This window comes from Oenanthe melanoleuca, chromosome 4, assembly GCF_029582105.1.
Source record: "Oenanthe melanoleuca isolate GR-GAL-2019-014 chromosome 4, OMel1.0, whole genome shotgun sequence".
NCBI classification, from domain to species: domain Eukaryota; kingdom Metazoa; phylum Chordata; class Aves; order Passeriformes; family Muscicapidae; genus Oenanthe; species Oenanthe melanoleuca.
Genome location: NC_079337.1, coordinates 47,612,690 through 47,640,223, shown reverse-complemented (window position 1 = coordinate 47,640,223; position 27,534 = coordinate 47,612,690). Strand labels below are relative to the sequence as shown.

Below are 27,534 nucleotides of genomic sequence, written 5' to 3'. Positions count from 1 at the left end.
TCTGTGCTTCTGGGTTTCAAGGCTGCTTGGGAAGCCAGTGCTCGTGCTCTGCCTGAGCAGACCAGACATTCCACGGCACTGGTCATCTGGGCCCCTTGCCTTCAGCTCAGGGGCAGCTCTCCTGCTGTGCCAGTGCACTTGGGCTGCTCCTGGAGAATGGGGCAGGAGTGCCCTCCCTGCAGTCTGATTGCCTGATGATGTAAAGTGGGCAACCTCTTGTGCTGATGGCTCCTAAAGTATATACCATAGACACTTGAAATCCTGAAACTACCATCACAACTTTGCTTTTGGTGTTATGGTAGCTGGAAGTGATGCAGATCTGGCCAGCTCAGTTTGTCTATGCTGGGAAAGGTGGGAGTCTTAATGTCTGTGTTGCCTCCACCTGCTCAGCCTCCTTTTGCTGGTAGAAGAGTGGACATATATATTGATCAACCCTGAGCAGTGCTTCACAGGGGTCCTCACTGTATTATAACAAAACCATGTACACCAGTGTTGAATAAGCCCAAAGTACCTGCCTTTGGATGTTTGCACAAAGTCAGTTAAACATGCACACTCTCATTTGTAAAGGCAGGGCCATGTTCCAGGTTGCAGAAAAATCCCAAGTGTTGTTCTGCTACTGGAGAGTGAATCTCGTGTAGCCGTGCTGGGCAGTTTCCATCTGCTCCTTTTCTCCTTGCACGTGTTGAGGTGCTGGGCTGTTCTGTGCCATTAGCCCCCGTAGCAGGGAGGAGGCAGCTGTAGGAGCAGCAGAGTGCAGCCCCTTTCTGCAGCCTGGAGGGTTTGCCTCCCTCCCCCATCTTCAAGGTTTTTACATCTGCTCCCATAGTCACCAAAGAGAGAAAGATATACCAACCCACAAGAAACCCACAGAGGCAGAGCTGTGAAGCTCTCACCAGGAAGCTGACTCTTTCTCGTCACACTGCATCTGGGTCTGCTATGACTGCTGCCTCCAGATGAACTACACCCAGTGGCCAGGACTACTTTGGCCTGTATGCACAGGTGTCTCTGGTTAGCTTTAGAGCTTTTGGATTTTCTGTCCTCTCCGTTATATAATTGTTCTAATCTGCTAAAAAAGAAGGCAATCTGAAAAAGCCAGGAACATAGAACACCACTCTTCTTTATTTCTTCCCTTGTCTCGTCTAGGATAGTTGACTTCCGTAACATTTATTTTCAACAGCCTCTTTCAGCTTCCTGCCTCTGGTGAGTTCACTGCATTTTCTTTTTTTTTTTTTCTAAGAGTCTTAATGTGAATTGATGTTCTGAATCAAATTCAATATATTTTGTTTTACTTTTGTTAATTACTTTAATTAATAAGTTTGTAAAATTGGTTCATACAATCAGTTTTACTTTTCTGTTAAATACCATCTGTTAAATGCTCAGTGTTGAGATATACAATTACACACTGGCCTAGATCTTGCATTTTCTGGATTTTCATTTGTTCTAGAGTTTCTTTTCACCTCAGCAGAAAAAGGCCTTATATAAAAGTAGAAAAAGGGGTGTGATGGGCTGTACCATGCCAGTTGCTTCCATGTTAACTGATATAAGAAAAAAGAAAAAATGGCAGTTACTCTTAAGATGGTGGATCTGATTCTGATGCTCTTTTCTGTTGTACAAACTATGAACTCAGGAGACACAGACGTATAAATCTGCAGCATTTCAAATTATGGTCTTCTTCTCCATTTGTGAAGTAGATCATGTGTTTGAGAAAACTGCTCTGCTTCATCTTAAATATTCCCAAACAAATTCAGGTGAAGATTTTGTTGTGGGAATTTGAGAAACGCATTCTTAGGATTGAAGCAAGATTCAAAGTATTTTTAATTTGGTGACATATCTGTGGCTGGCTCTGGCTCCAGCAGCTGTCTGGCCCTGCTGGGTCTAAAAAATTCCGGTGCCACCTTCTGAGATGGAAGATTTCCATCTAAATGGCCATGTCTGTAACTCTGTGTTCAGGTCGCTACCACAACTTCTTCTCTGTTTTTTGAGCCAACTGTGGCATGCTTGTGGTGTGGAGTCCCCTTATAGAGGAGTATGTGTGTATGTGCACATGTGCACATCTGTGCACACCCATTTCCAGATTCTCCTCATAAAACCTGCATCTTGTGATGCTCTAGTGATGATGGGATGGTCATGTTACATTGCCAGTGAGATGCAGTTAATCTGAAAGGTGAATGATGACAGAGCACACTGAGAACCATCTCTCTGATACAAGTCCCCACAAAAAATCTGAATGTGGACTTAAGATTGTCTAACTTCTCCTTTCAGCTGTGTTTGCACCTCTGGATGGGGCAGGAGTTGAACTGTGGAATCTGGCAGAGGCCAGCTTTAACGTGGGATTTGTCCTGAATAAAATATTTGCAGAAGAAAAAGGTAGGGTAAATGAGATAAGTTAGTTGTTAACAGGCACATCTGGCAGCAAATTTTGGTGTCTGTTGTTGGAATAAGGTGAGATTGTGCTTTATATCATGCTGTTTCCTATTCCACATTTTCAACCCCGACATTTAGATCACTGTGTGGTGTGTTTGTGGTTTCCCAGTAGGAAGGACCACATGTGTATTCTTACTTGACTTTAAAATGGGGTTTGATGTAGTTTTTCTGAGACTGGCCTGAAGATCTGTCATACAAATTAAGTCAAATTACCAGAGAAAGTGGGTACAGAATTCATGTGAACATCATGTTTGAGATTTGGGCAGTAACTGCAGGGTTGAAAAGTCACATGTGCACTTGCTTCCTGCTAAGTTTAGAGAGTAGGTCTTAGTGAGGCATAATGCCACGTTTTACATTCCCTATATTAGGTACTGCAAACCAGGAAAAATTGTAGATTTTTAGTTCTAGAGAATTGGTGTTTTTATAAGTAATTTGTACTTACTAAGTTCCAGAGCAAATAATTAAATTTAAAAATGGGTGTGATTTTCATGTATAGCAAGACACAAATTCATAGGCCATCAGCAGGGCAACATGGCTGTAAATTACTGTCATTTAATCCCATTTTAAGATAATTTTTTCTGTGCCAAAGCAGTGTGAAATCATTTGATATCAGAAGAACATCAGGCCTCAAAATGGAGACACTGATGCTAAAGTCACATTGCTGGTAACATCTGCTGGTGCCAGTGATGTTAGGGAAGTAATCTCTTGTACAGTGAGGGGCAAGCCATATAAATGCTCAAAGATGTAAGTGGGTGATCTGCAGCATAGCCAGAGCACACAGGAAGTGAGCAGCCAGTGTGGTGGCGGTGTCACAGGCTGTGCCCGTTTTGCAGAGCAGTGGGTCTGTACCAGCAGGAGCTCCCAAGGAACTTTTCTCAGTGACATTTTCTGATAACCAGACAGGAGGACACGCAGGCAGGGAGATTAAATTCTGCTGTTTCTCGTCTTGCTTTTGCTGTTCTATTGGCTATTTTGCTATAGTTCTAGATGTACATCGACAGGTGGGTTAGGCACTTTAAAGTGAAAGATTTTCTGTGAAAATTACCTCTTAACTGCCCATTTTCTTTGTGAAATTTTGGTGCTATGATTCTTTAGTTTTCCCTGAGAAACAGTCAAATGTTACTGAATGCATCATTCAAGTGATTAATTTGACATTGACCATAAAATGAAAAATTGTAGATTTTTCTATAGTGCTTTTGATTATTGTTTGAAAAGAGATCAAATAAGTAACTGTGAAACTTACATTTTTTAAAGTCTTGGTGTAACATTTCAGACATCACACCACACATCTTAACATCATTCCCAAATTAGGTTCTCATGTTTTTGGCTAGTAGTGTATGGTTTTATTAAATAAAAAATTTTCAAATGTTTCTATGCTATGACACAACTTACAGCTGAAAAATATTTTGAGATAACCCCAGCATAGCAATTAAGAAAGGAAGTTGGCTGCAGCTGTCTCAAGCCCACTATTAAAGCATTATGGCCTTAAAATACTGGACAGGATCACACAAACACAACAACAAAATAGCTCTGCTCCACAAAACAGAGTTTCATATTTGCTTAGCAGGATTTAGTTGTCTTTCAATTTTTATGTCAGTGAAGAACTGGAAAACCTTTCCAATCCACCAGAAGGATCAGGGTACAGTGGAAGGGGGGACTTTTGGAGCCTGCAAAACCTCTGTAATGCAGCAGTGAGTGTGAGTATTGAAACAAGGCTACAAACCTTGATGTATCAGGTCTAGTAAGAGCAAAGTGGCAGGGAGCAATAGTCCCCGCAGTCCCTGCTGGCAGGGTGGCTGGAGGATGGGGGGAAACAAGGTCTGAGCACTTAGTGCGTGCGTGCATTCCTCGCAGAGCAGGCACAGGAGTGGTTAGTGCCCAGCCTTGCTGTGGCCGTGCCCTGTGTTAGCACAGACCCTTTATCACTCCTTTTTGCACGAGCAATTGCATTTGGTCTTTGGTTACAGAAGCCAAGGAGAAGTGTAAATTGCTGAGGGATGAGGGTGGGGCTGAACTTGGCATGCTTCTCTTTACCTGACATAATGTATGAACCTGCTGGAAACAACACGAAGTTTCTGCTGTGGTTTAGGGATTTCTCTTTGGGGAGCCATGGTGGCCTGTCACTTAGGAAAGACCCAACATGTGCTGGAAAAGGAGCAAACAGTTCTTCTGGCAGAAGCTGGCACAGTGGGCTGTGGTTACATACTGTGCGTGACGCCGCTTCTCACACACAAGTGTGAGCGTGGAGTACCAGGAACTGACACTTGCTGGCTTGAGGTTGTTGTACCATCTGGTGATACCACTTCTCTTTATGAGTGACAGTGTGTTGCTTTAGAAGGGTAGGCTGATTTATGTCAAAATATAGATATAACTGGTTCTCCTAATATAAAAGCATAAGACCAAGACCCCTGTGTAGCTAGAGGTCTCTTTTGGTTGTTTCTTGTGCCATGGTCATTTGAAACAATATGAAACCTCTCCAACGTTCAAGAAAACTGTTCTTTCCTTTCATTGATAGGCATGCCAGTGGACACACAGTCTTCTGCTTGCCTCTTTTTTTCCTATCAAATGACTGTGCTTAAAAACTGGTAAATACTTTGAAGTTACTGAGCTACTGATATACTCAAATATCTATTCATTAATCTATATGTTAATTATCTATCTATTTATTATCTAGTTATCTGTGAGCTTTTGTTTTTCTCACTATAAAAATGTATTATGTCGCAAAATCCCTTCATGTAATTTCTTTAGTTTCCAACAATTTAAATGCAAGTTTTTAGATTCCCATCTCTTTCAGTGGAGTTTTAATTCTGGATGAAAAGCCATTGGGTAAAGTATCTCTGAGTTTGAATCAAGTCCATCGGGATTCAAAAATAAAGCATGGGAAATGTTCTCATAATGTTCAAACATCTCTCTCCTAAAATATATCTCTTTTCATATGTGTGATAATTTTCATTCACAATATGTAAAAATCAAGAAAAATCAAGGAAAACTTTCTATGCTTCCCACTGGAGAACTCTGCATTAAGATTTACTGTAGCATGGGGATTTGCATGATCTTTAAATCAACTGAAAGCCAAGTAGATGTCAGCTATAAATATATGAAATGGCTTCTCAAAATACTCAGCTGAAAAATGAGTGAGAAGGATTTATGTATTACATTGCGTTGTAGAGTCTTCTCCTCTTAACCTATTCCATATGACCCACTGCTGTCTGCAGTATCATGTATTTTATATAAAGGTGCCAAGAGATCAAGGTTGTGATGGAATCAGAGAAAAGTAAAGGAAAACAGGCACTAAAATATATATTCTGCTCTGGCATATAGTTGGTGTAAGATATAAATCAATATAAAATCTGAGCTACCAGGTATAACTTGTGCTAATTACAGAAAAAAAATAAAAAAATAAAAAAAAGCATGTTCCTTTGAAATTGGGCTTTAATCATAACTATGCATGGAACATAGGCAGTTTGATGAAAGCAAGTATACATGCCCGTTTATTTTATCTAATTTTATCTTCTTCAATTAAGGAATTCTAGAGAGACTGCATGGTAAGAAAAAAAATCCTGTTTGTATTGTAGATACATACATATTATCTCTTATTTTATCCCTGTGCTGAATACAGTGCATGAATACTAAGTCATGGCGAAGATTGTGGAAGACAACTTCTTGTTTAAAATTTACAAAACAAATAAAAAAGATAAAAATAATAAATCCACAAATGCAGGACAAGTTATGATAATTTTATGTTTTATATCACACCTGCAGCTTGAAAAGTAGTTGAAATTATTTCTAAGGAAGCTCTTAAAATTTTTAACATTTTTACGTAAAAGTGTGCACACAAAATTTAAGAATGATATCAAAGGTGGCAGTTTCCCGCTGTGTGAAATCTAGACTATGGTTTCAAACACTCTATATATACAGACAGGAAGGTTTTTGTTGCTGGCAATTCTAAGGAGAAAAAGCTAAAATTATCGGGGAGTTTCTGTGTTATAAAATAAATATCAAACAAATTATTGTTGCTTCCCTTGCTAGCTTTGCTCATTAACATCAGAAATTTAATATTCATCACAACAAAATGAATGGTGACATGCAGTAAATAGGAGTTCTCCCTAAATTTAAACAAATCATTATGTTTCAGCAAAAGGTCATTATTGTGAATTGTTTGACCAACTGCAATATCATTATTACTACTCCAAACACCTGTACATCTGACACTTTATTCTTATCACAAAATATGCAAAAATAATCTTCCACGGAACACTAGCTGATTCAGTTCTAACTAACATTTTCCTCCTCCACCTTTACCTCCCATTGAAATCAAACCTAAGCAAATACATAACTTAATGAATGTGGAGAACCTCCTTCTTCTCCTGCTGATATTTGGGGGAGAAGATCTAGACTTGAGAATCTCCTTATTTTGTGCTAGGCATTTTATAAAATCAAAGCGAAGTTAAACCTGAAGAGATTTCTGAAAGTAAAGTTAGATCTCTTGCAAAAAATCCATTGAGGAAAGTGGAAAAATTAAGACCTTTTAACATTGAGGAGCATGTTATATCACCTGTATCATTCATGTATTAGCTTTTAGCTGTACTGTTACTTTTGATTACTTTATAGCATTTAAGGGAGCCAGTCAAGAAGATCAAGTAGCGTGCAAACAAGGGAGAGGAGTGCAGTCCTACCCCAGGTTAGAGCCAAAACACACAGAAGTCAGCCTTCTCCACTGCAGTGGGCTTGGCACAGGCTCTGAAGCAGGGGAAGACCTTTTGCCTGCAAATGCAAGTTTGTATACGGAGATGCCAGTTTGTCTTAACAATTTATCATGTTAAACATCTGCGGGATTTAATATAAATTCATACATCTCCTTGACAGCAGGTCATTGTAATGTGTTGTAAAGATGTGTCTAATAAATGTAATGGCTGCATACACAGCAGAAATATAATAGTTGACAATAGGTGACTGTGTAATTTTACATGTAAAACTCTATTAATTAGATACCTAGGTTATTGCAAATCCCCAATTAGCACAGCTGTAATCTCTGCTCATGTGCATGCAAATACGTATGTACCTGTATATAGACCATGGTCATTTCAATAATGCATCCATTTAATGCAAAGTTTGTATGTAGGTTTTCAAATTATGGTAAGACATCTTGCCCACGACACATTGTTTCCTACAGCAATCTGTAGCAATGACTTTTGCAATGAATTAATATCAATATGCCTATATATATATATGGACATACACAAATGCATGTACATATGGACGTGATTTTTTTTTGTACATGGATGTATTGATTCACTACTGAAATAGTTAGATTTTAAATATGCACTGATTTATTTTCAGTATTTTTGTGTATCTATATATGTGCATATATACTTCTATGCATCCAGTCTAGCAAATAATGTGTCATTCTCTGAGAAATTGCAAATTGCAATTATTATTTAAAATAAAGAAATGTTGATTGTGCATGAAAGAGAAATAGATACTTCATGATGATTATGCCTGTGTCTGCAGATGGTAAAAAAAAGAACAAGCAGAAATAGGGGTAGGGTTAGGCTCATTGGAAAGAAAACACAGTAATTGTTGAAGGTTGTAAATAAAATAGTACTTCAACAGCCAATGAATATTTCAACAGCCGAAAAAAACTGGGGAGGTTTCGAAGAGTTAAATCTGTTTTAAAAAAATTCCTACAAAAATATGTTGTAAATGCCTTTTTGATTTTTCTCAAACTTCAAGAAATTGAACTGTGTTAAAAGAGGATGTGGCATGAAAAATTTTAAGTGGTTTGAGGCCCAAAGTTGCAAACATGTAACATTTTCACGTGCTAGTAATTTTACACACAGAGTAGTCTGATTAAAGTAAATTCTTTAAATATAATGTGTTTTGTGTTATCAAGGGTTCAGCTTGTGTACAGTGCAGTTAAACTTGCTGAAACTTTGCTTTTGACCTGTAAGTCATTTGGGTAGAAGAACTATTCATAGGTATGTGTGATAGCACTGGAATCAGCATGCAGTACTCTATCCATGTTCATCTGCAAGTGTATCTGTATCCCCATCTGGAGCCAGAAGCAGTTCTGTGTCAGTGGTGAATATATACATGCATGTATTCATGAATATATATATATATATATATCTGTATATGTGTGTGTACAGAAGCAGTGACTGTGGGAAGGCAGACGGACAGATGTTTGATGGACTTCTGTGTTCAAACATAACTCGTGTGACATTTGCACGCCAGCTGCTCCATGTACAGCTGCATCTGTAGTGAAACTCAAAAATTTCTTCTCTGTTTAAGCACAGAAGAGAAAAATTAGCACATAGAGGGTGGGAAAGAGCAGTGACATACCCAGTATCCTTACCTCACTTCAGGCATGGCATTCTGCTCCATTTCTGGTGACTTTGGGGGTGTTGAATCAGACTAAGAATGGTTTGTGAGCTGCTCCTCTCTGAAGGGATTACTTTCCTACATTTGATTTACCCCAATTTCAATTCGGAGAGAACATCTATGCTGAAAATGGATTCCTTTTGAAAATGATCCGTAATACCATGAATGCCACATAGTTTGTAATTTACTGTGTCACACCATAAACATGGAGAAAAATTACTTCAGACTAATGGTATCTTTAAGTGGGTCCTTAGCATTGCTGGATCTCACTGAGTTCTGTTTATAGATTTAGGATCTCGGATCAGTATGACAGCCTTACAGGCTTTTTTGTTAATTTTTGGAGTGGTTCTAATAGCCTGTGCTCATGTGTAATTTGTAAATTTGCTGAATCAACGTGTGATTAGCTGCAGAAAGAGGGTTCTTGAAGATCAAGTAAATATTTCTTTTGTCTAATTCTATAATTAGAATGAGAGTTAAATAGTTTTTCTAAGCAATAGTAGTAAATTGAATAGATCTTTAGATGTCTCATTATCCATTGCTTATATATATTATTATAGGTACTACTACTAAAGAAATTGAATTGAATTTTTTAAAATTTAAGATAGATTATTAATCAGTATTATATGTACGTGCAATGTGTAAGATGTGTTTAAATACGTATATTTTGTTACACAATAAGCTTTCATCCCTTTACTAAGAATTCACATCTCGTTTAATCTTGTAAATAAAATTGGTCTGTGGTTGTTGTTTTTTATCAAGATTTCACATTCTCAATATGAGGGAATTTTCTTTAAATCTGATAACTTGAGTTCCCTCGCTGATAATAAAGTTGACAAGATTACTGAATATTTGATCATAAATCTTTTTCTTCATTTGCAGTGCTTAAAACTGCCAGAGAAAGAAACTGAGGTATTTTCAGTGTTGTCTTGATCCAGAAGTGATTTTTTGCAGAGACTTCTAAGAAAGAGATGAAACCCAAAATTTAGTTTTGTATTTTTTTCAAAGCAGAACACTGAAATTTGAAAACAGGACCAGGATTTCAGTTTTGTGAATAAGGGAGTGAAAGAAAAATTTCCAAGTTTTTATGTCTTCAAATTTTTATTTTTTTTGTAATTATGGAAGGAGATTGTTTTTGAGATGACAAGACATCCTGGCTTTGAAAACAGGGATTCATTGCATGTTGCTTGCTTTTCTAACTTTAGTAAGGCATTAAAGAAATTATTGCATTTATGGATAAAATGTCTGTATAAATGCTCTCATCCAAGCTTCTAAGCATCCTTTCAATTCTTTGAAATATGAAAGCACCTTGAAACATAATCAGGCAATTAATCTGTCAGTATTATAACTATATCAGACAGCTGAATTATTCTGCCAATGAGTAACATGCCATCTTGCTCTTGGACCAAAGAATAGAGATGGCCCCTGTGGTAGCCAGCTTAGGAAGTGAATGAGTTGAATGGAGATTTTTTGGTGGAGTAGTTTGGGGAAAAGATGCAGCACTTTGCAAAGGTACAGACTGTGAGCCAATTCTCCTTCACAGCAGTGGTACCACCACTGAATGCCACTATGGACTGAAACACTGACACTCTCTGAGGTGGAAAGAAGCTGATTGGCGAGACAGGGCTGTGGACCAAAACTCTGGGTGCTGTCACTAACCAGGCAACAGTGTTTCTGCCCTGTCTTGATTCCTGCAGCCTTCCTTCTCCTCCTCGCTCCCCTTTGGCTTGCAGGAGTTGTTCTCAGGCCCTGTCCATGCTCTGCAGTGCCCACTGTGCCCGTGGAGATGAAGGTGTAAAGCCACACACTGTTTTGGTCAGTGGGAGTAGTTTTTGTGCCTCTTTCCTCTCCTCTAGGGCATCTAACTAAGAGATGTAAGGAGAGTTCTTACATATCTGTGGTGCAATTTGAAGGAGCAGTGGTTACAACCAGCACACTGGAGAGCTGTAGGCACTGTTTTGCAGACCCAGCCTCTGTGTGAGGTGGGACTTACAAGAGCAGAGTACGTAGGCAAAGACAGTATGTACATTCAAACATTGCACAGCTAGTGGAAGTCTCTTCTGTGGCTTTCAACCTTTTCTTTTAGTACAAATATTTTAACTTCCTTGCCAAATCTTTTCCAGAACTGGCATACACAGTGCTCAAACTGATAACCTAATCTGCTCTTATCCTGACATAAATAGGAACTCTGCTGAGATGTAGTTGAGGTAGGCAGTGGATAATGGTAATATTAGTTAGCATGTTAAGTGCTTTAACTCTCTGAAGCATTTTGTGAGTGTCTGATGTAAAAAGCTGGTTGTTTGCCTGCATGGTTTGTTTATGTATGAGCTAATTCCATTGAAATTCCTGAGTGTGCATTATCAGTATCTAAGATATGTTTTGAAATTAGAAGTTCCCGACTGTTTTTATTTTCTCCTATCATAAGATGCTGTCCATCTGCTGGAGATGTTTAGCCATAGTGAGTCATGCTAATGATCTTATAGCAGATGTCAGAGATATTCTTGGCATAAATGAAAATCCCATTTGGTTCAGTTGATAAACTTACCCCTTTTGATACAGTATCCTGCTTTCCTTTGTTGGTAAAGCTCTTTCAACAAATACCAGATCAGTTTTTCATGGGACATATATTCACTTGAATCCTCTACCTGCAAAGAGCTCGGTGCTGCTGTGCTTTACTTTTCATCCAGTTCTTTTGTGGGCTGGCAGCCTCACTCGGCTTCTCCATATTGTATTCAGCCATGATCAAGTGTGAAGCATTTTACCTGCATGAGGTTGTTGAGGTCCAGGTCAGACACTGCCAAAGAGCGACTGTTGTAGGGCTTCTTGTGCTCACATCATCAGTGAAGTCCAAGGTCTCTGTAAGCACACACTAGTGCCTGTATTCCAAAGACAGAAGGAACAAAACCTGAAGTTTACTAAAGATCACTACTCAGCATGACCACACAAGAATAAGACATGCATTCTTATACCTAATGATTTCATAAAAGGTCTTACCTTATTATTCAAATAATATTTTCTAATGTTATGAGTGATGAAAGCATAAACAAAAAAAAAAAGTGTAAAAGAAGATATAGGTTCATATATTGAATTTCATATACAAAGTGATCCTAATAAAGTTGGTAAATTTTTGAAAATCAAATTGTTGGAGGAAAAAAAAAAGCCTCAGTAGCTAGGCTCCATCTCTGATCTGTGATCAGGTGGTTTTCTAGAATCTTGTAGTGGTTGTAGCACACTGTATTATTGGACCAAGACAAAATGTGAGAGAAAGAGACTAAAACTTTTACAAATATTTATAAAACTGGTTGTATACTGAGGCACAGAAGTGCCCAGTACTGTCTTTAAAGGACAGTTTGAAGTACTGTTCTTTAAAGGACACTGTTTTTGTTGATGTTTAATCAAGCATTTTCCATCCAGTGAGGTGAACTCGTGTAATTATTTTAATACACGAAGGCTGCAACAAGGACCAGCTATGTGCCTAATTAAAGATAATACTTCAATATGCACATACGTAGTCCCGATTATATATGGAGACACATGAATTGTTGTGAACAAATGTGAGATCAGGGCCGCTGAGAGCATTTTGTCCACAGGACCACAATATGGACCTTTTTATATACCAGGGGGTTTTTTATTATTCATGGTTGGAATGGAGAACAATATAATTTGCTTTGAAAACAATTCTGCAGTGTCACAGTGGAATACTTCAGCTTCTGTTATTGTCTGTCAACTAGCCATATTTGCTAGTACTTAATATCTCTTTCAGTCTTTAATAATTTTTACACTTTCTTTCAAAATAGCCAATATAATTTGTATTATATAAATGTATACCAGCATATGTTTATACAGTCTTATACAGGGTAGTGACCTGGTAATCAACAAGTTGAGGGCCAGAACAGTAATTTTATCTATCTTTTCTGTTTTGACATTTATGAAATTGCAAAAGTCATGCTTTGGGCATCCTTATTTTCCCCCACATTCCAATGTGCACAAAATAATGAACCTGAAGGCACAGAGGACTACTTGCACCAAAGAAATGTTTATTCTGAAAAGGGTACTTGGTACATGGAACCTTTCTCCTGAGAATATGGAGGTCTGAATAGGACACTACTGTCTTGTGGTGAAATTGAGATGTTTTCAAACTATATTGTTGACCCAATTTTGACGTACAATACTCTGAAAGAGACATTATGATTCATATCAGCAATTTGAATGTTTATCCTACACATGCTTTTTGAATTTTTTGTAGATGTGTTTTGTAAAGATCCTGTTTAATTCCCTTGAGAGCTTGTTTGGAGACCAGAGAAGGCGAGAGAGTGGAGTTAGACCTAATGAATCTTTAAAAGCAAATTTTCATCGGCTGCCACTAAAACTTAAATGCACAGAGCAGCCTGTTTCCCGGCAGCCAGGAATGCCGTGAGGCAGCCTCGGCCTCCATCCCGTTTCCTAGAAGCGAGCGGCGGTGGCGAGAGCGCGGTCTGGCTGTCGGGCCAGGAAGCGCCGTCTGTTGCAATGACTCCTGTAGATACCGTAACTCGAGTACGGGCAGGGACAGCCCCCAGGCTTGGGGCCACCTCTATAAAGCAACGTGCTCCGGCCACACATCTTCCATCAGCCGGGTATCTGGTGGGAGAGAGGCAGGTGTGCCAGCAGCACAGGAGGAGGTAGGGCACGCCTCAGTACAAAATGAAAGCAGGGCCAATAGTAGTTGTCAGTGCCTGTAAAACGTTCACTCTAAGCTCATCTGGCACTTTTCCTTTGTTTTTCCCCTTTGTGCAGTAAGCCAAAGCTTGGAGTATCCTAGAAATAAAGGAGGAGGGGGGTGATGTGTTAGGGTACTGAAAGTGGAGAGCGTTACAGTAAAATACAGTGTATGCCCTTTGTGGCCATCATTCATTTCTGTGCAAACAGCCTTCAGCTGTAATGTCTCTCTATATATATGAAGGAAACAAATATACTATTTATGTTACAAACACATGACATTTTGAAATTATGCAGTGATACTTTCTTTTTAATTACTCTTGTTCATCAGAACTTATTTGTCTTCAGTTTTGCCGTTAGTGATTTTCGGAGCATCTTGTGTGTCACCCTGTGTGAGCAGTGAATCTTTCACATAGCTAGTGGGGAAGAAAGAAATGCTTTCAAAATAGGAAAATTTGACTGAATGCTGGCAGGAGCTCAAAAGCAATTACATACTCTGAAGAGTACTCTTAGTTCAGTTTTACAAGAGAGTAAATGCCAGGACAGTTATATGCCCTTCAAATGAAATTTTGACTGGGGTAAGCATTGGTAGTGAGGCTTGCTTTGGCTTGTGCTTCTTGATTGTTGAAAGCAATTTGTAAAAAAAAAAAAAAAAAAAACCAAAAAAAAAACCCAAAAAATAACTTCTTTTTGGGTATTTTTGATGTGAATCCTTCATTGGTTTTGAAAATTGTTCAGGTTCATGTGACTTGAGATTCACACCTGAAGTCTTTACTTCTTCATTGTCACAAGTGGTTCTGTGTTACTGTTCCATATAGGATTGTTTAAATAGCCAAATTGGTTAGCAAAGAGGTTGTTTTTTCTCTCCTGACTACCTCTAGAGAGTGTGGGTACATTGTCAGGGGAATCTGAACTGATAATTTAAGGAGTCAGGATTCTGTCAGTCTTGGTGAAAGTCAGAGGCAGGGAATGTCTCACAGCATATTAGTAGCAGTTATACCAAAGTTAGTTGAATTTTATTGGTCTTTAGACAACTGGAGGGAAAAAATAACTTTTGTCAGTGGAAAATGGCAAGAGTGATAAGACTGTTATCCCCTGTGGAGCAGCAAGAAGGTTATTTACGCAAATGGCTGTTGCACACAGCTGGCTGGGAGGAAATGGAAAAGTTCATCATCCTCAGTAAGGGATACTTACCATGCCTGTCCAAAGATGTGTCCAGGCATCTTTATCTGGATGAGGAATGGTTTGTTCTCTGTGGGTTATAAATGTTACATTTTATTTTTACTCTTCCAGAAACGTCATTTGACTCACTGAAGATTTAAAACCGACAAAGTCATGTGGGAGAATACAAAATTTTAGTCTCAAGTGATGGAATCAAGTCATAAGAAGTAAAAAGATTTGGATGCTTTCTCACTATATGGAACTTATATAGAAGGCCTCTAAGACCACCGCATCTCTCCATCCCACTCCTGCTGCACAGAGACTCTTGGCCTTGGACGTTGATAAAATGCTGGATTCAGTCAAGTGTGTTCTGGTTGGAGACTCTGCTGTTGGGAAAACATCTCTCTTGGTACGTTTCACCTCTGAGACTTTTCCAGATGACTACAGACCCACCGTCTATGAAAATACCGGAGTGGATGTCTTCATGGATGGTGTACAGATTAGCTTAGGTCTTTGGGACACATCTGGCAGTGATGCATTCAAAGGCATTCGCCCCCTCTCCTACCAACAGGCAGATGTGGTATTAATGTGCTACTCAGTAGCAAACCACAATTCCTTTCTGAACCTGAGGAACAAATGGATCAGCGAGATCCGCAGCCATTTGCCCCGCATCCCCGTGTTGGTGGTGGCCACTCAGACTGACCAGCGTGACGTGGGTCCTTACAGCTCCTCCTGCATCAGCCCCATAGATGGAAAGCGGCTCGCCCAGGATGTGCGAGCCAAAGGCTATTTGGAGTGCTCTGCCCTCAGCAACAGGGGAGTGCAGCAGGTGTTTGAGTATGCCGTCAGGACAGCGGTCAATCAAGCCAAAAGACAGAACAGGCGGAAGCTCTTCTCCATTAACGAGTGCAAGATCTTTTGAGGACTGTCAGCAGTGGGTTTGCTCACGTTTGTTCTTTCTGTTTTCTTACAAAGATACTGCAGCAGAGAGAATGGGAAGTGAGTCGAGGGAGGGCTCCTGGCAGGACCACAGTGCAGGTGCCTCTTGTGAGACAGATGTGCTCTTTATCTGATCCTCGACCCTACAAAACATAAGAGCACTATCTTGAAAAATTAAAGGTGCATACCCTTATTCACAAGCCTGTGTTTGGACTTTGCTAGCCTGAACTGGAGCAGGCCCAGCCTGCAGATCTGCAGATAACAGCAGTACTGATTTTGGTTTTGTTTCTGTCGATGTTTCTCATTTTGTTTGTCTGCATCTGCATTTATTTAATGATGAACTTCTGCCTGGATCAGCCCCCACCTCTGTCCTTGTGGATTTTTTTTTTTTTTTTTACTTAAGAATGTAGTATATTAAACCTGACCAATGTATATTTTATTTAGACGACTCTTGGATATATTGTTGTAAAATCCCAAAAATTGGTCTTAATATTTTGGAGTTCTCCCTTTAGCTAACCACAGAAATGAATTGTCCTATCCATGTAATAAATGGCATGCAGGCAAGCCTAACACTTCTTAGACATGCCTGAGTCATTGCATAACAGTCATCAGTACGTCCAGCATAGCAGTAATCAAACAGCTGTCTCCTGCAGTTTTGTGAGATTTGTTATCTTAATATTATTTCTCAACAGCGTGGTCAAAGGTGGGAAACTAATCTGATTCTTCCTAGACTTCACTGGCTTATAACCTCAGCAGGGCTTGCAGACAGGCTTGGTTTAGACATATGGTTGGGCTGGCAGGGTGCTACCATCACCTCTGTTGTCCCTGCTGTAATTCTGGGGGCAAAAGATTTCAGTCTGCAGGCACGGAGGATATTTTTTCATGAGCACTTAAATTCTCACATATTTTTAGTACACTTTTTCTCAAAACAGTGGTTTTAGTGAAACCAGTCATCTACATTAGTAAAAGATTGAGTACATAGCAAGGTTGAATGGGTGTCTTTAGAATGGCTAAATGACTTTTTTTTTTGAGTTTGCATGCTAAGTGCAACTGCCTAGGTTGTATCTAAGTAAGACTGAAACAGGCTTTACATCCTGGGGAGCCTGTCAGGTCTAGGAGCCAAATCCTGATATATGTACTGGGGCCAAGTTACCTTCCTGCACAGAAAGGCAGGCTAAAGAAATGGAAACTAAAGAAATGGTGTGTACGAGAACTCTGGTAGAAGATGAAGTGGGCTCAAGACATGATGCTGTACATTCCTTGTGAATTGCAGCGGTCCCCTCCTCCTCATATTATCTGTTCCCTCTGTCCTGCACTCTCTCTCTGGTCTTGCAGATCTGTCTCATCCCAAAAGAATTTCTTATTGCAACAAGGTTTTCTTTGTCCCTTTCCCTGTCCTTCAGCTAGCTCAGAACTAACCTCTGAGGGGCTTATAGCATGGTGCCATAAAAGGCAGCACATAGCCCAGTAGGGTCATCTCACCGTGATGTAGGTGAGCAGGTATTTATACTATGAGTACCTTGAATTCCAGTGGGATATGGAATACTTGGTGTTGTGACTGCCCCACCAGCTTCTAGACAGCTGAATATTTACCATTCTTCAACCTGACTGTAAGGGAGGCTTCTGATCATAAAAAAATTCTGGTCTCATCTGAGGTTTTCATATCAGCCTTAAATCTTTACAAACTTCTGCACTTGAGCACACAATACAGGGACTTCTGTCACCACCCATCTTCCCTTAATTCTTCTCTTTTCTACTTCTTTCTTCTCAAGTGTTGATTTCTTCCTGAAACACTAAAACTGACATGTTTGTAAAAGAATCTGAATGGCATTGTACTTGTGTGGTGTTACACAAGTGGCCAGGTATTTGCGGTCCTCAGTTAAAAATCTTTTGGCTTTTGGGAGAAATACGCTTCTACATGTCAACTCTTGCAATGCCTCTCCACTGAAAGTCCTAGGTTTTGTAACTCTAATTTAAAAGTAGCCATTTTTATTGTTTGAACATTAAAGATTGCATGCAAAATGTCATGTTATGAATTTTCAAATCTGTTATAACTGCGGACATTTTTGTTATGTTCCCTACTCTACTAATCGATTTAATACCTGGTTTCAACTACTTTTAAAACATATTTTTTCCAGAATGCTCTATTCAATTGTCTTTTATTTCCCTCTGTGGGTTAAAGTTTGTTTACAACAGTTCATGTAGTTTTTATGTGCTGAGGAGCAGTAATCACCAGGTGAGAATGCTGTGTTGTGGTATCTACCACAAAGTGCCACATTCAGGCACCAAAAGGCCCCACAGAATTATTATCACAGACAAAGCCAGATAATGATGTGCTCCAGAATCACACTGTAACTGAAAATCTCATCTCATCTGTACTGGCTTCACAAAACTTGTTATGGTGTGTTACAAAATCAAGAAATCGATGTCTGTTGCAATTCAGTGAAGCCAAGTGGAAAGGCTTCTTTGAGATGCTTGAACTGACAATACAAGATACACACGAAATTTAGGGATGGCTTGATATACTTTTTTAATTGTGTATTCTAGAGCCAGTGCAAGGTGTGAGGCCACCGAATGCCAGCTGATTTTTAAAATCAATTTGGAAAGCATGTAAAGTAATGGGAATTTCAGTTTCATGCTTTATGAAAAAAAAGGTTCAAATTTTCACAGCCTGGTTATTTTCAGACTCTCAAAGCTAAAACACACTTTTCACTGGGAACAAACTGAGAAGCACATATATTTTAGTGCCTGTAACTATGCAGTTTCCCTGAGCTATAGAAGTGGTGTGCTCAAAAAGTGTGGCAACCCCAAAACAGAGATTAAAATCTAGACACACCAGAACTCGGACGAAGATTTGGCAGGTGGTGTATTGGGGTTTGCAGCTTGCACAGCTGCAGCCCTGTTGTCTGTGGTGGCAACAACAAGGGACTGCTGAGGTCTCCTGTGTAAACCCTCCAGAGTGTTTTTGCTTGGGTTTACTTGGGTAACAGGGTCCCTGGGTACTGTTTAGAGGTTAAAATCTGATTCTGGTGTTTAAAATACATTAAAATGGCACATGTGAATTTTCAACTTCTTTTTGCTCTGAAAAATAACTAAACAGAAAAAATATGCAGCCCTGCCTCAGTTGGGTCAAGCTTTCAGCTGAGGAAAGAGACCTTGTCCAAATATTCGCCTTCTATCTTCTCAAATGGATCCCTTTGATGTTATTCTGTTGCTAATCTTATTTTTGCTTGCTATTAAAATAGGTTGAAAGTTTTTTTTCAAAAAAGGATTATTTTAAATACAGATTTCCCAGACTTTTAAACTTAATTGATATGCAGCATACAATATAAATATTTTCTACAATTAAATAGTAAAAATATGTTTCAAATCATCACTCTTGCCCCCCTGATTTTTCATATGGAAAATTATTCAAGCTTGCTAGATATAATTGATACTGTTTTGCCTGATATTTGCAATTAACCGTTTGCAAATTTTTGCGCAATTCTTGTGCATGGTCTGTGTTTACTAAAGTCTGTGAACACAAACTAACTGATGCTTTTGTTAATGAAGAAAATGTGTTTAAGGGACTCTATACATAGCACTATTATAAAAGAAGTCACCAGAGGGATGAGACATGAAGGAAAAAGAAATGTCAGCACTCTTGACATCTCAGCCTTTCCTGTATTACTATGGCATTTGAGTGAATACAGCCATTAGAATAATTTCTAATAAATGGGGCAATCCATGCCTTTTTAGCACTTTCTCCTAGTGTTTTGGTTGCACACAGCTCAGGTTAACATAAAAGGAATAAAAAGCTTCATTTCAGAACATCTGAATGCTTGTCTGCTCTTGCTTTTGTGAGCAAGTTAACTAGCTTAACTTAATTAAAAATCAGTTCAGCTTCTTGAACAAGCCAGATATGACCACACCTGGATTAGCCAAACTCCCTTGCTCTGAAATGACAGTAATGAATTTTTGTCTCTGACTATGAGGAAACATATTTTATGTGTCAGAGATTTCCTTCTCAATGGTAAGAGCAAAACATCCTGACTAGTCACCAGTGTGTACCTCATAGCAGACCTGTCCATGTCACCCATGGCAGAAGAGCATCACCATGAAGCTGTCCTGTGTTTTCAGCAGGACAGAAGAGATGCTACTCAGGACTCCTCTTACCTGCATCATGGGAACTGCCCTACTCTGCAAACAGAGCTGGCCCTGCCTCAGTCAGACCTGTGTCACTTACAGGTGGCCTTGCAGTAACGCATTTATTTTGTGTGCCTGTTCTAAAATCAGTGTCAGGGACCAAGTCATTGGTTTCTGCAGCCGCTGTTGTACTGGTAGCTGGGCTCAGCTGCTGCATTTTGGAGGAGGGAGAAGAGGGGCCGTGTCTCAAAGCCCTGAGCTAAACCCTGTGGCACATCCCTTTCGGAGTGCAGGGAGCCAGCCTTGAGCCCTGCATGAGCTGTGAGTCATTAGCAGACAAAACAATAACTATTGCTGCCTTTCTGGTTATGAAGTGAATGAGAGACATGTCTGTCTCAGGTCTTTCACAACTGCTCACCCTGCACAAGGCAGGCAGGGGCACTCCTGTCTCCTCTCACCCTGGGTATGATTCATAGAGGGGCGGAGCAGCAGGGCATGGGCCTCTGTGTGGTGGTGGTTGTTTCTGTCTCTGGAAAAGAGGAAGGAAATGATGATTGGTGTCTTCGCTTGGTGTGAGGTGCTCTCTCACCCGCGTCCGCAGTGTTTCTGAGAAGTCTCCGGTGGGCACCGGCTCCCACAGGCACCCCTGCAGCTCCAGAGGATACAAGCTGATCTGGGACAGCTCTCATGCCAAGACCTGGGTGTCTTCGTTCACTCCCTTGGCTGCCTTCCCAAAATGCTCCATTGCTGGTCAGGTACCACAGGAGGGTGACTTTCCAAAGAGATGGCTTTGCTCTGAAAAGCAAGACCCCTTGCAAATGCCAGCTGCCTGGAATATGGCTGTGTCTGCCAGGTGTCTGCTAGCCACAGTCAGGGCAGTGGTGGCCAAAGCTGCACAGCCAGTCTCAGGATGTAAAGAGAGAAACCCAAGGCTGATACTTCTCAACTTGGCAGGTGAATTAAGTAGAAGCAGCTGGAGGGAGAGTTGTCTTATATGCCAAACCTCTTGTAACACATAAGGGCTGCTGAATTTTCTCTTTCTTAGAAAACTCAGTTTTTTTAATATATAAAATACTAAGTGTCTTTCTGGCTATTGCCTTATCACTTCCATTTATCTGTCACTGTGACCAGATCTGATGCTTAAAGGCCAGTGTTCAACACAGCATGTATCTGAGGAAGCATTAAAGGTCACAGGAATCCACAAGAGACTAATTTAGTACTTCTTATGAATCTTGGGCATTGAAATGTTTACAGATACTTTAAATTTTTCATTGTATGTGGAATTAGTGCTGGTATCTGATCCATCATAGAATTATTGATCACCTAAACCAGAGCTGCAGCCTTGGCTCATGATTAGGGCATTGGCTTAGGCAATGAACTTTGCTGTTCAGTCCCTCCCCCATTGGGCAGAGCTTGGCAAAAGCTCAATCAGGTCGGGTGGGGAGCTTTTAAGTTTAATCAGGCTCTGGGGCAGGCCTGTGTAAGCCTGCACAGTTAACTTTTAGATACACAACTCCAAACTGACTGGTGATGAGACTGACCAGTTTAGGATCAGCTTGACCCGAATGAGTTGACTTTGCCTGAGCCTGCTCCTCATGGCTGTCTGGTGGACACAGGAGGATGAGCCACAAGCATGAAATGCTACCACACAGACACACTGGGTGTCCCTGGCCTCACTTCTGCAGCTAGGTGACACTGGGCATGGCACAGCTCTGCTGGCCCCCCACAGGAGATGGACACCTTGCAGTGACATTTTTTTTAAACTACTTTTGGTTGGTCATGAAAGATCTTGGTCCTGGTGGGTACTTTTGCATTTGTCAGGCCTGTCAGATGTTCCTTCTGACAGGTTTGACCTGCAGAGTTTGCTCTGAATTGGTCTGTAACACATGTAATGGGACTAGGGCTTTCCAGAATTTCAATTCACTGAAGCCACTGGGAGTAAGAAAGCATAAGGGACAAAAACAGAAGGGACAAGATATAATAAAAAATTAATTGCTTTCCTACTTTAACAGTTTGTAATTAACACAATGCCCTTTTTAATTTTAGAGAACATCAGTGTGAGATGAACTAACATCCCATTCATCAGTGACATGTTTGGAAATCAAATTCTTACTTAGAGAGTGTGAATGCTGGAAAGGTGAAGTAGAGAGAGGGTCCCTCCATGGTTATTCTTATCCCTCTTTTTGGAGCATGCTCTTACATTCCCTGTAGTGACTGGACTCTGGGCTGGATTGATCTCAGTGTGCAATTCCTGTTGTGATGGTAAAGATTTTTTTTTCTGCAGAGGGAGCAGTCAAGCTATTAATTTATAGTCTCAGGCTCTCAGTGCTGTACAAGACACAATTTAAGGAGATTAACTCAAGGGGAGGAGCATCTGACTCAGCTCCCTATCTTCCACAACTTTCCACCTGGCTGCCAAGAAAACCAATGCAGTGCCCTTGACTTGCAGCCTTCTCAGGTTTTTGTCTCTGTTGAGCAGGGATATATCTTTATTATTTTCCCCTGAGTATCCAGAGACATTTAAAGAAAACGAGGCATCCTTTCTGGAGATATTTCCCACTTTCATAGCTGACACATGCTTCTGGCTCCCGCTACATATATGTCACAATTTAACTTTTAGTTTACAGGTGAAAGAAATCCCATGAGTCTTGCCTAGCAAAAAATTGCAACTTCCCAACCACACCCCACAAAGAATAGCTAATTGTGGTGCAGTTGATCTTTGCAATAGGTGACAACCAATGCTGATGGAGTTAAGTCTTTGTGAAACTGCACAAAGAGACTGGACTAATATCACTGCATTGCCTATTAAATACATGAGTGATATGGCTTTGAGCTGAGAGCACAAATAGCATATGTATAGCATTTGCTATACAAATAGCAAATATACAGATAGCAAATACACAAATGAGTTTAGGAAAAATCCAAGCCAGAAGAGGTTGGTTAACTGGGTTAAAAGACTAAATCCTGATTGGGATCTGGGACAAATCACTCAGGGATGCTATTGAACAATCCAGAATTAACAGGGCATTCATCAAGCATAGAATCTTAGATCTCTGCAGAGTAGTGCTCTGGTATGGTGCCTATGACAGAAGAATCAAAACAACGGGAAAACTGAAAGCTAAGGAAGGGTGGCATGAAAAAAACCCTGCCTTTAACTTCACAAAATCAGTGCTGAGCTGCGTGTACCGTGACAAACATGAGGAGCTATGGGAGTGCCAGGCATAATGAGTGAAATACAGAAGCAGCAGTGAACCACATAATGTAATTGGAGTCTGCAAGCACCAAGAGAGGACATCTGGCATGGGAAGAGAAGAAGTCAAAAGCCTGGGAGCTCAGAGGTGCTCTTCACAAGAGCAGTGAACAAAGCTGCAGCAGGAGATGGGCCAAGTCAGCATGAATGTGAATGGAAATTACATTCATTTCTGTACAGTGCAGAGGTACGTAAGCAACTGTAATGCTAAAGTAGCACCTGAAAAATCCCTGGGCTGTGGAAAAAAAAGTTATAACAGGGCCTCTGAGGACTTGCAGGTGCATAAGAAAATAGGGAAATAAAAGTATTTGAATGGACCAAGGGGTTCCAGAGCTGTTGGTGCTCTGTGAAGGTGATGCTGTGATTTTCTGGTGGGAAATATGGACAGTGAGATTCTGAAGCATGAGCTTGTGCTGGTGTTGCCCTGGCAGACACAGGGTTAGAGAGAAATGAGACACACTTTCTCTGAAGCCCAAAGTGAAGGAGATGATGAGCCATTTTGCTGAAAAGGTCTCCCAGATGCAGCAACCTGAGAAAGCCAAGCTACAACCAAAACAAAATAGAGGAGATATGTTTTCTTGGTTTGGAGGACCAGTGTTTGCTAAGAAATGCAGAAGACTCTTTTTGAAATGGAGAATGTAAACCCCCTCCTTCCAAATTACTATAATTTTGAAATTAAGGGGGTCTCAGGCAAAGATATGGGAATTAGGAATAACAGTTTTTTACTAGAAAAATGAAAATAGAAATACAGTATTAAAAAGAATAATCTCAAAACACAGACAGAGTCAGAATACAACCTGACACCCTGTCAGTCAAGGTGTTGGTAGCAGTCCCATTAAATGGTGGCTGCATCCTCCTGCAGTGGCAGATGTGGTTCAGCTGAAGCAGTGCTCCTGCTGAAGGGTGCAGTTTTCCTCTGAAAGTCCAGGGATAATGTGGAAAGGTCCAGCTTTCCTCTGGAATCCAGTGGAAAAGGCTGCTTTAGTGTTCCAAATCTCAGATTTTACCTAGGTAGGAAAGGCTTGGCTCCTTCCCCTGGGTCTAGCATCTCCCAGTGGGATGATGTAATTTTATCAGCCATGCAGTGGGACTGAATGGCCCATTAGCAGATGATATCTTTGTGGAGGAAGGATGGGTTGTGGAAAAGATAAAGATGATTGCCCCAGCTGGTTTAAAGATGGCCCATTAGCAGATAATATGTGCCATGGAGATAAGGGTCACTGCTCCACCCAGCTTCAACAGATGGTGATAGAATACACACTTCTGGTCACATCCTGTATTGAACCCAAGACATCATCCTTGACTTCACAGATATTGTGCAGGACAGAGGGAAAACAGAAGACAGAATCAGACACCAGCAGGGTCAGAGTCAAATCCACAAAAATAGGTTTTCTGTCAGTACTTCTTATTCACTGGCAGGTAACTGAAGGGGTCTGGTAGTAACTGCTTCAAAACATTAGCTAGGTAGATAGGATTGTCAGTTATGGAGGGCAGGAACTCCATTTTTCTCTGTGCATCAGGGCATGAGGCTGGTGCCTGACGTATTTGCACTCAACTATGAGGCAGGAGGTGTGTAAAGTACAGCTGCCATGTGCCCCATCACACCAGCTGGAGGTGTAAAGCATCCATAGTGCTGGACAATGCAGTCAGTCATGTTTTCTTCTTCTCCATGAGGAACAGAGCTTGGCCTAGGGAGCCAGCTTCCCATTGACCATGCTAAATGCTTGGAGAGCAAAACTCCCTTGTGAATTCCTCTGCTTAACTACTGAAGGTTGTTTGGGACAAGATGTACAGGATTGAACCTCATTCTGCTGATATGGTGACCACATTCTCAGACTTGAATCCATATGCAACACGATGTCAAAAGAGCAATATGCCTTTCTTCTTGCTCCCTGTCTGGCTAGTTTAGCACAGCAGATTCCCTTCTATTTCAGTCCAGAGGCCTCCACTGTTGATCTTCCAGCATGTGCAGTACAACCTTTGCAAAAACATTTTCCCTTCACAGCCTGAATGCCTGTGTGAAACATCACTAAGAAGCAGGCCTGCATCTTGTGCCTACAGTGTGCTCCAGGTCAATGAGAAAGCTCCCTCTTGATGTAGCAAATATTGATCAAATTGCAAAACAAATTAATTCTGCCAGAGGTGCTGCTTGGACACAGCAAGGCAACACCCTTAACACAAAAATAAACTCAGACATTTCTACAGTGCAAAGAGGGTCAGAGTCACAGAATAAAAAATATAATCAAGCCAAAGGATAGAAATTATTCAGTCTGCAAAAGCTGACACAAGCTGGGTTTTGTGATCACTTCTCCATGCCCTTTGTAGGAAAGAGCAAATGCTGCTGGCAGTGTAATGAGAATTCAGTCATGTACCTGTGCTTTAGGGAGCTCAAGTTTGAGTAATCCCTGGATGATTCAACAATGCACATCAATGGCCACAAAATAAAGCTCAGAGTAAATGGCACAAACAACAATAATCTTTTTCTTCTTTTGGTGAAGTGTCCAGCAGTTTGTTTAGCAAACTGTTTTTACTGGACCACAAACCTGCACTGAGTTTCAAATTCATGGACAGCTTGCACTTATTGCAAGGAACAATTTACAGTTTTGAGGTGCATATGGCATAGTTAAGGGGAACTCAGCTCAAACACATAATAAAGTAAGCTTATTGGGACAGTCTGCACACCTGCAGATGGGAACATCTGAAGAGCACTTAGGTTCATACTGTGCCAGGACCACTTTATCAAAAAGTGGTGAAGAACCATAACAGCAGCAGTGGTGGAAGCTCTAACAATGAGAGGAATGTAAGGATGTGGTTTGCTCTCAAGGTCTTCAAAGCAGGAAGGGGGGAGGGAAGGAGAGGAGAGGAGAGAGGTGGGCTGCTGTAAGCAGAACGGCAGGAGCTAAAGCGTAGCAAAAGGAAATAGCTGAGGCTGTAAGAAGTCAAAGAAGTTGCTGAGAACTGAAGAAAGCAGAGAAGAGACCATGAGGCTGAAGGATCTTTTTGTCAGCCCTGCACTCCTGTTTTCAAAAGCTGTTCATGGTGTGGTTTGCAGCACAAGAATGTATTTGAACAATATATTTTGATGTTCCTACTAGGAGAAGACCAATGTGATATCCGAACTAGGAATTCCTTGGAAAAAAAAAAAAGGCAACATGAAGAATGACCTGCATTTGCTGGTCAATTTGAAGGACTCCCCAGTGAGGTCAATCTGCCCTGCAGGAGAGTGCAGAAGAACATCTAAGCCACTTCCAGCCCAGCACTCTCAGGCAGAGTTAAAGGCAAAGTTTAACATGCACCCTTAAAAAAGGCAAATTTGCTTTCTACCTGCACAGCAGCAGGCTGAGACACTCATACTTTTAGCCTTATGCTCACCTCCCCACTGCTCCTCACACAGACCTTGTCTGGGGCTCAGGGCATGTGTCCTTGGCTCTGGGGACTGTGGCACAGGGGATGGGGAGGCTGCCCCTTGGTCTGTGCAGCTCTGTCCAGGGCCAGGGGTTTGGACCTGTGCTCAGAAGAGGTCTGAGCTCAGGAGCAGGTGGAGTGGCTGTGTCAGTGTTGCTGGATCGGGAGGGCTGTGGAGAGAGGACAGAAGAACATCTCTGAGTGCCTGGGGGTGTGGGGTGGCACAAGAACTATGACAGCCAGTGACACCAAGTGGTAGCAGCCAGGGTGGGTTGTGTTTGTGGCAGTGAAATTGCTGATATTTTTTCCTGGGTGCTTTGGAGCCTGCGTAATTAGTACGAACATTATAGAACTGGTAGGGAAACCCAAGGCTTAGTGTTGCTAAAGAAAAGGTTTCCAAGACACGTCTTCACCCAAAACAAGTTTTGCAGATTACTTAGAAGCTTTTCACTCTGCTGGGACTGGAGCTAAGGGTTTGCTGCCCAGGTTTGTTGAGGAGCAGCCTGACAAGCATGCAGTGGTCTCTTTTGCCAATGGAGTGATTGAAGTAAAAGCCACCTTGTGCCTAAGATGAAGGGACACAGAAAGCAAGCCTTCAGAGCATGTGCTGAGGGACTGGCATTCTCCTATGGAGTCCTGCAGATGTTAGAGTGACCAAGTGGCTTCTGGTGGCACAGGGTCCCCTTGGAGCTCTACATACCAATGTTTTTGCAGGGTTTGCTTTTGGCACATTCTGAGCATAGCCTAGAGCAGAGCTGCTGGCCCAACAGGTGTAGTTTCAACGTGCTTCAGATCCACATGTCCATCTGTGTAACACTGCAGAAGTATTGTCAGGAAAGAAGCATTTGCAGAATTGAAGAAATGTGAGATTAGCAATCAACAGCTGTTGGCAGTGTGGTCATGGGCTGTGTTCTCTCCTCTGCTTGCAGCAGTGTTCCCATGGGCTCCATCAGCACCAGCCGTTTGCAGATGTGCAGCCGCGTGGGCAGGATTCTGCTTCTGCCTCCCACCCACTCTCCCAAAAAGCAAACCCAGAAGTGTAGCAGAGATAAATAGCTACTTCTGACATATGATTCCTTTGGTCTGTTCCAGACATTGGTAAGGTGAACCATGCCCCAGAAAAATGTGTTGCTCAGAGATAAAAAACCAACTTG

At 41.0% G+C, this 27,534-nt stretch overlaps 1 protein-coding gene across 1 annotated transcript; it reads left to right on the top strand.

The window, feature by feature from the left end:
- Nucleotides 1-910: 910 nt before the first annotated feature.
- On the top strand, nt 911-19,390 carry RHOH (ras homolog family member H). The gene is made up of 3 exons (XM_056490765.1): nt 911-1,200; nt 2,263-2,367; nt 14,794-19,390. The coding sequence occupies exon 3, from the start codon at nt 15,008-15,010 to the stop codon at nt 15,581-15,583; it is 576 nt and encodes a 191-aa protein (XP_056346740.1). The 5' UTR covers nt 911-1,200; nt 2,263-2,367; nt 14,794-15,007; the 3' UTR covers nt 15,584-19,390.
- Nucleotides 19,391-27,534: the final 8,144 nt, after the last annotated feature.